Here is a 14,796-nt window from a genome sequence, read left to right as displayed (position 1 = left end):
TGTAAATGTTTTTGTCATTCGAAATGGGTGCACACTATTTGGACCATAAAACAAAATGTTTCCCTGAAGAAATCACCAATCAAAAATATTTATTAAATAAAGTAAATAGACACATGGCAAAAATAATAGCAATAAGGACACAATGCTGAACACAGGGTTTACCTGTTACCCAAAAACATTTGAATAAATAAATAAATTACTTAATTATACTCTGAAATTAAGTATTTTTGGGTTATGACAGATTAACTACATAACAGCAAAATGAAATGTGAAATAATTTATGCTCAATAACCCTGAACAATGTTTTTTTTTTTGCCTAGATAGAACATTCTAGTCCCAAGGTCTCAGTGTAAGACGTAGTTTGCTAAATGAGACACAGCTCTGGTCTCAAAGGCATGAGGATATAGAGGGCAGAACTGACTGCTGGCCAACATGCTGCCAAGTACTGAATATTGATGTACTTTAAAGTAGCTGAACCACAGCACAATTAATTGCTTTATGTGTCTGTTTCTATTTTCTTTATGCTTTTTTGGGAAGGGATAGTGGAGAAAGATAAAAGAGAGAGTATTAGAGCATAAGGATAGATAGAAGAGAGAGTATTAGAGAATAAGGATGGATAGAACACAGTATTAGAGCATAAGGACAGATAGAACAGAGTTTTAGAGAATAAGGATAGATAGAACAGAGAGTATTAGAGAATAAGGATAGATAGAACAGAGAGTATTAGAGAATAAGGATAGATGGAAGAGAGAGTATTAGAGAATAAGGAAAGATAGAAGAGAGAGTATTAGAGCATAAGGATATATAGAACAGAGTATTAGAGCATAAGGATGTATAGAACAGAGAGTATTAGAGCATAAGGATAGATGGAAGAGAGAGTATTAGAGCATAAGGATAGATAGAAGAGAGTATTAGAGAATAAGGATGGATAGAACAGAGAGTGTTAGAGCATACGGATAGATAGAACAGAGAGTATTAGAGCATAAGGATAAATGGAAGAGAGAGTATTAGAGAATAAGGATAGATAGAAGAGAGAGTATTAGAGAATAAGGATGGATAGAACAGAGAGTATTAGAGCATAAGGATAGATAGAAGAGAGAGTATTAGAGAATAAGGATAGATAGAACAGAGAGTATTAGAGCATAAGGATAGAAGGAAGAGAGAGTATTAGAGCATAAGGATAGATAGAAGAGAGAGTATTAGAGCATAAGGATAGATTCAAACCCATGCTGCAGTAGTACTGGAGATGACGTAGAGAGCTGGACCTCCCTAGGCCGTGATGTGTTCAAGTGATTTTTAGTCATTGCCCTGCTTCATTACCATGTCAGTTTAAAGCATCTTTCTTAAAGACTCTCCGGTAACACTTCATTTTGAGAGTCGCGAAAGTGTTCCTGTAGATGCTCTACAACCGATAACTTGTTGAAGGTTTGTTGAAAGTTTGTTGATAGTATTACTATCTAAAGAACATCTACAGATGGAAATTGGGACTAAGGAAACTGTTGGAGAGTCTTTCAGATAATATTGATTTAAGGCCTAAAAAAAACACATGCAACTCCATGCCTTCAACTTTTCAGGGAGTTTGAATTATGACTTGGAGTTTTAAGGCAGAACATTTTCCATTTAGTCTGATGAAGTAGGCAACGTGGCCCACAACGCAGCACGGCAGCTAGCCAGACTACTGTCCCAAAGGGAACCCTATTCCCTGTAAAGTGCACTACTGTTGATCAGGGCCCAATGAGCTCTTGTCAGAACTAGTGCACTAAATAGGGAATAGGGTTCCATTTGGGTTTCTAAGGAGTAGTGCCTCATTTATCTTACTTCAACTGAATATAATGAGATACCTAATTCATGCATGTGTGCACTCGCTACACTCAATTCTATTATTCATGGGTCTACAGTTTATATTTTATTGATACTATTTCCAGGAAACAATTTTTCATCATGTTGTCATTTTAATGTGGCCTGAGAGAAATTTGGATGGAGTGCAGAAATTGGTGTTGCAGGTTCCTTTATGATAAATCTTTGGCCATACCGGTACCATTCTGATTAATTTCATCTCTGCTCTTTTATGAACACAGCTAGGCCCTTTGTAAATAGTGTCCTTCAAATGTCACAGGTAGAAATGAATCTGCTGTTCCAAACTGAACACCAACATGACTGGTTGTATGGCACTGGTGAATTGCAGTCAGATTGACATGTTATTGAAACCTGTGAGGTAAGCTCACACAGGAAAGGTTTCCTTCCTCTTCGAACACAAAAGTATTTATAGAGGCCCACTACTTGAGGAGGAACGTTGGTCATGGATCTGTGACGTAGTGTCAGGAAAGAGACATACATCTGGAGAACACATTTAGGCCGTCCTGTGCGAGAATGTTTGCTGCAAGACGCAGAAGAAAAATGAAAACAAAGGAGTCCTCGGAGACAGTCGGAGTGGCTGTCATCACAAAATACGGTAAAGACTGCGACATGTCACAGAGAGTCAATGCTAATTGGCACATATCAGAATCAAACACCTAAGATGGAGTAGTCCTACACGTCGTCAGGGGGTTTTGTTGAGGGACGTTGGACACTAGGTGGTGGTCTTTCGTTAAACTAATTGCCTTCTCAGTGCAAAACAAAAAGGCAACAAGGTAAGGTATATTTAATCATGTAATTACAATACAACGCCTTCCACTCTTTTGAACGTGGCCAAAACTGACAACCCACATCTCAGCTGGGTCAGTTTTGGAAAGCTTGTTAATTGAGAATAATTACATTGTATATTTCTGGCCCACGCTCTCCCCTGGTCCTGATCTTGTCCAGGACGACTAGGACACAGCCCTTTCTGGAGAAAACACGGGGACGTCTGATGGGTCGCAGCAGTCACATTAGCCCGGCACTGATTACAAGCGTCTCCTCACCCTGCCAGAAAAAAACACCAATATCCTGTTTGGAAGGACGAGCCAATGTTTTTGTTCAATCTCATTTAGTCACGGCCCGGCCGATGAATATAGCCGTTTCTGCGTCTCATTGTTTTCTCCATTAAATGCCTGGGAGAAGGGGTTTTATTTTCAGCCGCAGTGTCAACGCTGCCAAGTGTTGAGTAATTAGGGATATGGGAGAGTAATTAGCATCGGTCTTGTCATAGAGGAAGTCTGGCCAATAGGCTTGGCCGGCCGCTGCGAAGCTCATGTCAGATAGAATAGCATTCACTGGACAGAGCCTTTGGTACAGAGCCTTTTATTTGCAATGAAGGTCTCCGGTTCGATTGGGAGATCAATTTGGGACCAGGACTGAAGCTGAGCAACAAGGGCTTTGCCTGGCTGGAAAGCCTAGAAAAGAGTAAAAAAAAAGAATCCCTCTGTACTCATGCCACCTGTCCATCCCCAGCGCATGCACATTCTCTGCATTTTGAAATTTGTACAGATTTGATGCTGGGCGATTACGCCACGGCGCATGCTTTTAAATCAGTTCAAGTGGCTCAGAAACCGTAACAGCATAGCTTTTGTACTATTTGTAGGTTGCCAGGAATTCTGAAAAGGTGCAGGGGCATGGAATGTCCTTTATCGGTGAGGAATACGCCACAGGAAGTATTGTACAGCACAAGTGAACACAAAGCGCCAGTTCCCAGGAGTCCCCTGTCACCCATGGGAGAGGTTCAAGCCCGCGCAAACACACTGCCCACACAATTCCATGAGGACATGCTATTTCTTACTCACCCAGAAAAAGAGTGGCGACGCCAAAACAGGACACTGTGGTTCCATTCCCATCCTTCACACAGTGTCACTGCACTATTCTGTAGCCATGTAATTCAATTTCCCAAGACTTCCCATGATTCAACACGCACCATATCTGTCACGCAACGAGGTCAAACCAGGGAGAGCGCCCCATTTGATTAATGTTGTGTTTTTCACATCAGTTAAAGAATTTTTGTCCGGCGACAATAGACAAGAGTCCCTAAATTGTTGCTGGGACTCTGTTGTGTTTTTTTAGAAATGTTTATTTTACATGTTCGTTTGGTTTGGAGTCTTTCTGTATAATTGTATTAAGACAGTATAATCCCTTTTAAAGTGGAGTTCTGTTCTCGGAAATAATAACATATTTTCAGTCGATAGTGTCTGGAGTGTGTGGGTGTTAAAGCGCTACAGCTAAAACACGCATACAACAAGAAGAAAACCCCAGGGGTGCATTCACTCTGCCAAACAAAATGTTCACATCAGAGAATAGGACCGTTTCATAAAAAAAAAAAAAAGCTTCCTGTTTCTTTACATTTGAAATGTTTTGCAACGTTTACATAATTTATTTTCTATAGAATGAATATACCCACGAGGTCGTTACAGTCTTTCCAAAACAAAACGACAGAAGTCATCTCTTTTTATTTTGTATACAGTGAGCTTAATCAACTCAAAGGCCAAGTCTGGTCAGTCTGAAGTCTTGATAACAATCTGTCTAGTATGGGGACTTGGTGCCGTTTCATTTTTGCTAGAAGACACGGTGGCTTTTGTAGTTCTGGGGTCGCTCTCAATGACCTCGTCATCTGTGCTGCTGGAATCGCACGGACGAACACACACACACACACACACACCCCCTGACCTGTTAGAATCACACACAGTTATCGGATTAAACACCGCTCATTAAGGATGCTGCCAGACAGCTGTGAAATTGGTTCGAGTTGGTCCTGATTCTCCCGCAAAACTCTGTTTACAGCCATCTGTCTAGATAAATAGACACTGTAACATCACAATAGCTCTTCCTAGACAGGGAGCCCAGAAAGAACAAAGGACACGATCCAGACGAAGGCCTGGAAAGCCGCCGGTTGCTGTCATATCGGACCGACCGTATTAAAACGTGTTGGTGGGTCAATCCTCTCAGGTGAAGAAATATCACTTTATTTTTTCACAGGACTGATACACTCGGGCAGAAGGCAGAGCCCTTCAGTTCCTATCCCTGACACGCATAAGCCAGACCCCGCCAGGCCGCCTCATACCTGTATCCACTCTCGGCTGGAGTCCTCCGAGGGGGTCCATCCGTTGACTTTGTAGTTGAGTCTGGAACGTTCCGGAGACCAGTTGGGGTTGTACTGAGAGGAGGCGGTGATCTGATCCGAGGTGATCTCTCCTGACTCCATCCCCAGAGGCTCCAAACACGTAAAATCTGCCCATGAATGAAAATGATTTGAACGAGTACTTCAGAATACAGACAATCTCACATAAGGAGATTTTTTTATTAAACCCTTACTTTAACAGATGGGTTGACTGAAACACATTGTCATTTACTGCACGTCATTGAACTGGGGGGCTATTAGGTTTAAGTGCCAAACTCAGGGACAGAACGGCCGATTTTTCACCATGCCTGTTTTGGGATTTGATCTAGAAACCTTTCAGTTTTGATATCACCCTATTTTCCAAAAAGCTATAAAAAAAAACAGTGAGAAATAAACGTGAGGCTCCATTCTCTCTTTTGTCTGTTTGTGTGAAAAGAAACGCAGCCTTGAGTGTGACCTAATCCCAGGGGTTTAGATCTCAAACACCCTTCGTGTGAGTGCAAAGGAAGACAACCAAATGTGACTCACTTCCTCTGTGAGGCAAAAGAAAATAAACTGCCTTATTCTTGTCTGGACCCATTGAAACAATACCCACCTAGAGCAATCTGTCAAACATTTTCAGACCAAATTCCTCATTGTTGAAACATGTCACATAGAACTAGTGTAGGCTGCTTTGAGGAGGACAAGGCAAAAATATTGACAAATACTAACAAAAAGGTTAAAGGTTAAAGGCCTCATGGGTCATCCAATCACACTGCCTTTTCCGCAACATTAGCTTCTTTGTCTCTTTGATGTAAGTGTGTGAGTCTTCAACTAATTTGAGTTAAGCTTTTCTTCCCATTGCGTGGGAGGAAGGAGAGGAAAATGTCATATTCTCAGATAGCAGTACTCCTTTTCAATTACTTCATGTTATCTGGCTGAAATTGAGCGGAATGGAATTAAAATAGTTCAACGACATCCACAAGGTGGATACAATTCTAGCCATTTCGAGAGTGTCTTCCCTTCAAAAGCATCCATTTCCATCAAAAACTATTTGTTAGTGTTTGGTTGATTAAACCTTCCCCAAACATGGGTTCGGGTTAGGGTTGGTGTCAAGCAGAGAGGCGCTGGTTTTCATTTTTATAAACTCTGGCCAGCTCTAAAACATCAGTGACAGGGTTTGTTTTAAGTTGTTCCTTATCAATGACTTTAACTCATCAGGGGGAAACATTTACAAATGGTCCCCTGTCGCAACTCCCCCAGATTCTTTCCGATTATTAGGAGCCCTGTGACCTGACCTTGTTCACCCCGCTTGTAGGAATGTATGTGCTCGAGTGTTTGTTTGCTTGTGTATGTGTGCATGAACACACTCTCACACTCTAACACTATCTCTCTCTCACACACACACACACACAAACACACATACGTGGCTATCGTCAGATTGTAAATCTGTTCACATAGCCTTTCTCTAGAGGGCTAAGAGCAATGCTTGTGGTAGACAGCACTCTAATTACCCCAGATGGCTGTAGAAACAAGAGCGCGCACACACACACAGACACACACACACACACAGACACACACACACACACAGAGAAAGCAAAGCAGAGTGATGACTGCTCTCATCACCAGGCCTCCAGCTTAGCTTAACGGATTGAAATAAAGGCCTCATGGGTCATCCAATCACATAGCCTTTACCGCAACATTAGCTTATTACTCTCTTTGATATTAGTGCGTCTTGTTCCTAAACTGTTTCAAGTTCAATTTGTATAGACTTTTTCCCTGTTGCGTGGGAGGAAGGAGGGAAATGTCCAATTCTCAGATAGCAGCATCTCTTTTCGATGACTTGATGTTATCTTTAAACGTGACAAACCCTGCATGCTGTGGGCCAGGTCCCATAAACTGTTAAAGGAGAGTCTCTGATAAGGGCTTGCGTTTGGTTTGCAATGACGTGTGGATATTTGGATGTTCAGACACTGCGCACTGCAAGAATGGAACGATAGCATACTCATGAATAGAAATGAGAGAATTAGTGGAGCGCAGGGGAGGAAAGAAGAACCGAAACAGTTTGGATACTCTAGGATGGGCTCTTGTAAATCAGTCCTGCTTATGTGCGCGCATAAGTTTGTTTGTGTGTGTGTGTGTGTGTGTGTGTGTGAGTAGTGCATTCCAGGCAGGCCTCCGGGCAGACACTGTGTCACCAAACAGCCCCACGTATAATGTCCTTCCCCAACTCCCCCTCTCTTCCCAGCACCAATCCCACCTACTTCCTCTCCCTCACCCCATCCCATCAAGTGTCAAGGCACTTAAAGCTGGACACTGTGGCCCCGGAAATATATACAATCCCCCCCCAAAAACACACCCATCTGCCCCCGGAATGTTCTGGGACGAGGCAAGGTCCAGCATTCGAGAAAGGACAAAAATAAAGTATTGAAAACTTGACTCCTGAACTGAGTTTTTTTTGGGGGATGCTTTTGATTCAGGGAATGTCCGGAATACTAAAACGCCTTTTTTGAGAAGATCAGCCTTTTAAAGTGAGCCGGTCCATACTAACCTTCCGGAGTCTGTCCCTGTGAAACACTCCGATCTCTGAACGTGTAATTGGCTGAGAAGCCCTCTCTGGCAATGGCGCTATCAGTGTTGATGGTCATAGACAGGATCCCTGTGTAAGAGATTACCCGGCCTGGGCTGGTGTTCCCACAGTACCTCCCAATGTGGGGACCCACTGGGAAGAGAGAGAGATAGAGAGAGAGAGAGAGTTACAGAGAGGAAGGGCGAGAGGGAGGGAGAGAAAGAGAAGACACGCTCACGTCAAGTCCCCAGCAGCCAGAGCAAACAGGACATAATTATAACACACCTCATACTGTGATTGTCTAATAACACTCATTTGAATTGTCACATTAATTATCTAACTACATTTACATATATTCAGTATTTTCAACTATTGTTGGTGTAATGACACTGCTAGTTGTAGAAAAATATTGGGACAGTCTACATCACAAACTCACCATAGACGTCACATCCAATTATGCACAACGAGTGATGAGCGTATAACATCATAGGATATGTGAGAATATAATACAGCAACATGAATTTATAGTGGGGTTACATTATCGGTATAGTGTACACTATCTAGATGCTGGTAAATGAGCAGAGTTTGAGTGCAGAATAGTACAGCTATTTAGTCAGGAGGTGTTTTGATATGGTGCTCATAGTCTCTGTGGGACAAATGGCTGGTTGCTTAGGGCCAAAGCATGGGAAAAGAAACAATTGACATTTTTGTTGTTCATTATTTACTTCAACTTTGTCTTGGTTTGCTGAAAAAACATGTGTTTGTAGCTCTGGTTTCACCTCACCTGTGATTTCACACCTTGTGTCCAAAATAGATGTGCGATATCATATTGCACGTTCACAGTGCGGCACATTAACATGCATTCACAGCCAATAAACAACAAATCTGGTGAAACAAATGGCCCTGAAATTAATTTGTATGTCAAATGACACAGAACCAAAGTTTTTGGCTAAATCGTTTTGGCATATAGATTAGAGGTTTCTGGACAGTGACACAGGTACATGCCAGCTTTGCAGACACTGGCACTGAAAACATACAGAGAGATATGGCCATGAAAAGTATGTGATATACATTATAAACAGTAATATAGATTATAAACAATAGTTTGAATCCTGAATGCTAATTGGCTAAAAGCTGAGACATAAAAAGTAAAAAAATAGTTTTTGGGTCAATGGGTTTCTAATAGAAATATAGGACTTCAGGGGTTTGTTGCATTATGGCTAATATACCACATCTAAATGCTGTTTCCAGGCACTTGTTAACTTGTGTATAAGAATAGCCCTAAGCCCAGAGGTTCCCAAACTAGGGGCCCCGACCCCATGTGGGGTCACCTAATATGAAAATGGGGTCGGGGGAGAATGTTTTACAATTGACTCTCAGCCTCAAATAAAAAAATTATGATTATATAATTATATTCATTACACGTGGTTGAGGTCGCAGACATTTTTAGATATCGAAATGGGGTCGTCGGCCAAAAAAGTTTGGGAACTCCTGCCTCAGCCTGTGTTATATTGGGCATATATCCATCCACCATTGGCATTATTGGTTAAATAGAGCCTGGCTAGAGGTACGGGATTGTTTGTTCCTGCTGTATCTCTAAAAGGCTGTGCCTGTCCATTCCCCGGCATTGCCCAAAATGGCAAGTCCATTTCCATTTCTAGTGAACTACTTTGCCCATTTTCGAGAAAAACGAACAGAGAGTCATTCGGGATGCAGGTTCCTAACATGTGAAGACCCTCGGATAGAGGAGGAAGTCCCTGAAAGCGAGACAAAGCTTTGTGTCCAGCCAGGCATGGATGCTTGTCAACGTGAGTTTCCTTCCATTCTCTTCAGCCTCATCACACAACAATGAAATCTGGGTAACGCGGTCCAGCGAAACAACACAATCGCAGACGATGAGCTGTGCAGGTCTTCAGCCTTGATGTGCTAGTTTCAATCTGTGTGTGTGCGCGTGTGCGTGCGTGTGTGTGGCCCGGTGGACGGAAAACAAAAGAGTCACAGGCTGACAAGGTAAACGTGTTTCCATTTTCTCCTCTGTCACTTTCTTTTTCTCTCTTTCGTGCGCCTCCTCTCCATCCCTCCCTCCCCTGCTCGCTCCCCTCCTCACCTGCCGGGAACCCGTCCCAGATCTCCAGCCAGTCGTAGCGGCAGATGGCCCCGGGTGGGGGCGTGGTGTCCGGCTCCATGTCGAAGGCGTTGAAGTCCACCACAATCTCGGACGTCTTGGGGGCGATGATCATTAAGGTGCAGTCCAGGTTGTTGGGGTACTTGTCCGGGAAGCCTGGGGTCATTATCAGACCACTGGGCGCGGTGAAGTTTCTGGAGCACTCAGGTCCTGAGGAGATGATTGGGGAGAAAAATATTTCGCATTAGACATAGTCATTATCCCGTACAAATGATTACCATTTGGTTCAGCGCAATCTTTGCTCTTATTGTTCAAACCCTCTTATTGGTGCCACTGGCCTGCTCTGTCTGTGTTTTGACTGGAGCGGCCGCCTGGTATTTATTGATTGCTGTAGGCAGAGACACTCTGGGCTTGTTTACGGAGACGTCGTCACCCAGCAGTCCCCTCCACCCCACCCCAGACCCCTTCATTCCACCCCACCCCAAATGAGCCTGAAGAGACCACTCCCTGCTGTGAAGACCTATTTCACCGTGGCTCCTTCCTCCTGCTGAACATGCAGCCTGACGGAACTACCGCCATATGAGCATTTAATGCGACAAAATGGAGGCAGCTGGCATCAGAACCTTTACACCAAACCTTTACATTAAACCTTTACATCAGGCCTTTACATCAAACCTTTACATCAAACCTTTACATCAGGCCTTTACATCAAACCTTTACCTCAAACCTTTACATCAAACCTTTACATCAGGCCTTTACATCAAACCTTTACATCAGACCTTTACATCAAACCTTTACATCAAACCTTTACATCAAACCTTTACATCAGGCCTTTACATCAAACCTTTACATCAGGCCTTCACATCAAACCTTTACATCGGGCCTTTACATCAAACCTTTACATCGGGCCTTTACATCGGGCCTTTACATCGGGCCTTTACATCGGGCCTTTACATCGGGCCTTACTTAAGATAAAACCAACACATTCCTTTGACAACGGACACAATAGGCCTCTGTTCAAGTCCAGGACGTCTGCCGGCTGAGTCCCTCCCCCTCAACCCCACCCGTAAAGGGCCATGTTCCAGCCAAGGTTAAATTGGAACCCTTGTCTGATCTTTCTAGGGAAAACATTTTAAAAACTAAGTCGGAGATGGTTGCCGACCCACTAGAGTGAGATGTGCCTCTCGTGTTGCTGGACCAGATGTGACCTCTGATAGATGAGAGAGAGGGCATGGCACTTGAACAGGAGGAGTGTGTGTGCCGCTCACAAACACGCTAACGTCCCCGTCTTGATGTTGACACAGGTGCCGTCAATAAACGTGTGGCATGATAAATGGCATCGAAGCGAGAAAGGAGAGGGGCAGAAAAGAGAGAGAGCAAGTGGGAACAGGGAGTGAGGAAAGAGAGAAGAAAGCGTGAAAAAGGGCGGGAGAAAAGAGAGGGAGTGAGTGACTGGGTTGAAAAAAGGGAAAGTGCTTGTGCGTGTTCTTCGTCGCCGATAATGCCGATCAACTAAACCCCTGGCAAATTCCACCCACAGAAACCCTTTCCCTACCCACAGTTTGATGTGGTCTTAGAAACACTGCCATTACACAAAAACCCTGAGACATGTGTCTTTGGTTCGAGGAACGCCAGTGAGACGAAAGCAAATATAGAAAACGGGCCAACTATAGACTCATGGTTCTGTGGAAGACTCGCCGCGTATCGTTTATTACACCATGAGTCCACATTATGTGGCCAGTCGTGGGAGGAGCTCTGCCTATGACGGATGGGCTCCAGTCGTCGCCCCCCACTTCAATGGCGCCATATTCCCGATACAGTGAATGTACGTTGTTGCCAGGGCTACGATTAAAAGTAGGGCACTAGATTGTGAATGGGGGGCCATTTGATATGCTGGCGAAGTCATTAAGTCACTCTGACTACGAGCTATCTTTAGCAATGGCGCTCGTCACGAGAGAGTCCATTTCCAATCCCTTTCTGTAATGACGGGCCAGTAGTTAGAGTGTTAGTGACAACAGTACTTCCTCAGTGAGAGCCTGGCCACAATGAGAAAACCAGGGTGATACTCTGTTTGTTTCGGTAATGGATTTTAAATGTGGAGAGGGGAATCTCACTGTGTTGGATTTTAGCAGAAGGGGGTGACTCCCAAAATGTACCCACTCGCCATATGTAGCACTCTGCTTTTAGACGCATCGCGCTGAACACGGGGTGCTGTGTGTCACCCCCCCCCCATAACCTAGATTCAGATGAGGCAACGTTGGTGCCAGAGCAGATGTGTAGGTCACACATGATCCTCCAAGGACACACATGCCATTAACTAAATGAACCTGGGCTCTCACACACCTGTCTGGCACCTGCACTCACTCTTTCTCTCTCGCTTTTTCCCTCTCGGTTTCTCGCTCGGTTTCCCTCCTCACTGTCGACTCCATTGTAAAACAAATGCCCCACCCACCGCTTGCAGAACCTAACCGGAGCAAGAACGACTCCAGCAGGAACCTCTTGGCAACAACAGGAAACCTGCTGCTACTGCCTCATCCTTATTCTCCCGAAGCATGTGGGCGTGGACATTGATGGAGAGACACAGTCTGAGACTGATTCTGGGCCAGAAGGGGACCGTATTCCATAAGAAATGCCAAGCCCACAAATTGGTGAACCAGTGTTTGAAAATGTGTATTTGGCTTTGGTAGTGTGACTGCTTAGAGATGAACAATTGCTTAAGTTGCACTTTATTTCCTATTCCCTGCTCAAACGGAGTAAATTAGTGGATTAACTAATTGGAATAAAAACTTTGACTCCAGGTAATTGGTCCCAGTAGTAGGAGAGGCAGAGGAAAGAGGGCATTGAAGATATATCAGTTTGTGTCGGATGTGACCGTGTTGGCCCTCAGTCAGTTGGACAAACGTTGTCCGATAGGCATCAGAGGGTGGACATGGGAACAGGTTTCCTTCCTTAAAATGCTGATATGAATGTTTACTACTCTCCCAGGTCTGCATCCTGCCCCCCAGGGCTGACTCAGAAGGCAGGGGATCTCCAGATCCCTGGGTTCATTTGACTTCACAACAGTCGGATCTCCAGAACGGAGGCTACTTGGATAGAAAAGGATGTAGTAGCATAAACGTTAGCTTGAACGGAAGATTCAGCCTCTTTGCAGCGAATCCCAAGTCTCTTGATTGTTATGTTCATTTCCCATTGTCTCGTTGCTAGACTAAAGCCATGTTTATAACTGCTGTTAGGATAAGTCTTTTGTCCTAATCTTGTCCTGATCTTGACCAGACCTTGTCTTTTTATAGTTTGAAGATCAAGTCACTGAAATCACAATGCATCTTTTACAATCAGAATGTGGATCAACACAAAGCCTGTTAAAACAGGATGTAAACAGAGCCTAACCGAAAATCTGACCTAAGTAGAAGTTTGTAATCTGTAAGATTACTAACTACACACAGTCATGAAAAGTACTTTAGAAGTGGTTAAACATCTTATCCAAAGAGCTGACCTGTCTTGAAGACCTCGTAGCGTACAGAGAATCCAGCGCCGTGGGTTTCATAGTCGGTCACAAACTTGATGAGGAGCTGGCTGCCGGTGGAGATGATGGGAGAGGGGGCGATCTTCCCGCAGAACTTCCCGAGTGTCGGAGCATTCTCGTCCCCACCGTTAAACACCTCCACATAGTCATACCTGCAGACAGACAGAGGGTATAAGCGGTCCACTTCATTTTGGCCCCCAAATGTTTTTTGTGTATATACTATATATATTTTGAGGAGGGAATAATATTTGTGGGAAAAAGGTGACAGTACAAACATTCGAAATGTTTCAACACATTACGAAGCTGTCTCAGAGTAATCTAGATTTGAAATGATTGTCATGTTTTGGTGGTGGCTTAGTCATTGTCAATTTGCATTGTTCATATTGTTTTGAATGATAATTATAATCATGTTTGGGCCCCCTGACCAGAACTGGTTAAAAGAAACGATAAGAACAAACAACAATACTCCATTTAGGTTCCTGGCCATGTTGCACATTCCAAGACAAACTCAGATAATAAGATAATCCTGCAACAGCTATCATCCATGAAACAAAATGCCTCTATTAAATTTGATGGTTCAACCACATGCCCTGAATCTAACCGACGGAAAAATACAATACGAAATGGCAGTTGAGCTAACTCTACTGTGCATTGTACGAGAGACCGAACACGAGGAAACATGAGAATGAACTCCCGACGGGGCAGTGCGCTGAAGGGATGACTTCATCTATCTAGGTTGGCTGTGTTCCATGGGAACCTGGGGGTGCTCAGACAGACTCACTTTGTACTGTGTCACTTCATCCTTTTAAAAAGGCCACCTCACTCCCGAAGGTCTGGGTCAGCCAACGCAGACATTTCTCTGATCTCTACAGTAATAGAGTGAGTGTGAGCAGGTCATTGGGTGTGTGTGTTTGCTGGAGGCCTGTGTGTGTGTGTGTGTGTGTGTGTGCGCCCCGTATGAATGATAACACACCGACCATTCTGTGCAGCAATGTGGCAAATTCAGTTAAACATCACTGGGTGTGAACTGTGGACGAATCTTCTCCTACGTTTGACCCTGTTTGTTCACGAAAAAACATTGACGTTAAACGGTGAGCTCACGAAGCTTGTTTCTGATAACCAAAGGCTTTTCCCCCCCAGACAACGCCAACAACCCTCTTCCTCTCTGAACCAGCTGTAGAAACAGCCTAGCCCGGCTGGCACAAGAAAAGCCCAGGGGTGTGTCCAAAATGCCAGTAAATTCCTTACGTAGCGTGTTACTTTCAGTCCGGCTACACGGCGTTCTGGTTAAAAGTAGTGCGCTTCATAAAGCCTTTGGGATGTATCGTGATTCACACACTGCTACTTCATCAGCAACTTTACCCATGCTTAATTCAGTGTGTAGACAACCCCATCATGTTCAATTTGCAGAGGAATTCCTCCCTGATGACAAGTTGTTTTCTCATGGCTAAGCACTTCTAAAAAGCTCTTGACGTGATGTATTTTAAACAATGCCCTTTTTATGGTGACAAGACGCCACATATGGTTGGTTCTAGATCTCTTATTGGGATCTCTGGCAGTGTCTGCGTATGTGTGTG

The 14,796-nt window shown here is 43.9% G+C and overlaps 1 protein-coding gene across 2 annotated transcripts in view; it reads right to left on the bottom strand.

The window, feature by feature from the left end:
* Positions 1–14,796, bottom strand: part of LOC105017764 (neuropilin-1a) — a 42,844-nt gene that overhangs the window by 16,209 nt on the left and 11,839 nt on the right. For both annotated transcript variants that reach the window (XM_010882642.4, XM_010882650.5), the window contains exons 3-6: positions 13,190–13,371; positions 9,679–9,906; positions 7,554–7,724; positions 4,967–5,133 (exon numbers count right to left, since the gene is read on the bottom strand). In XM_010882642.4, coding sequence (XP_010880944.2) covers positions 4,967–5,133; positions 7,554–7,724; positions 9,679–9,906; positions 13,190–13,371 — 748 coding nt within the window. The remainder of the gene's footprint in view (positions 1–4,966; positions 5,134–7,553; positions 7,725–9,678; positions 9,907–13,189; positions 13,372–14,796) is intronic.

This window comes from Esox lucius, chromosome 3 (genome assembly GCF_011004845.1).
Source record: "Esox lucius isolate fEsoLuc1 chromosome 3, fEsoLuc1.pri, whole genome shotgun sequence".
In the NCBI taxonomy this organism is placed as follows: domain Eukaryota; kingdom Metazoa; phylum Chordata; class Actinopteri; order Esociformes; family Esocidae; genus Esox; species Esox lucius.
The sequence above is the reverse complement of the archived record's forward strand: the minus strand, read 5'-3'. Positions and strand labels throughout refer to the sequence as shown.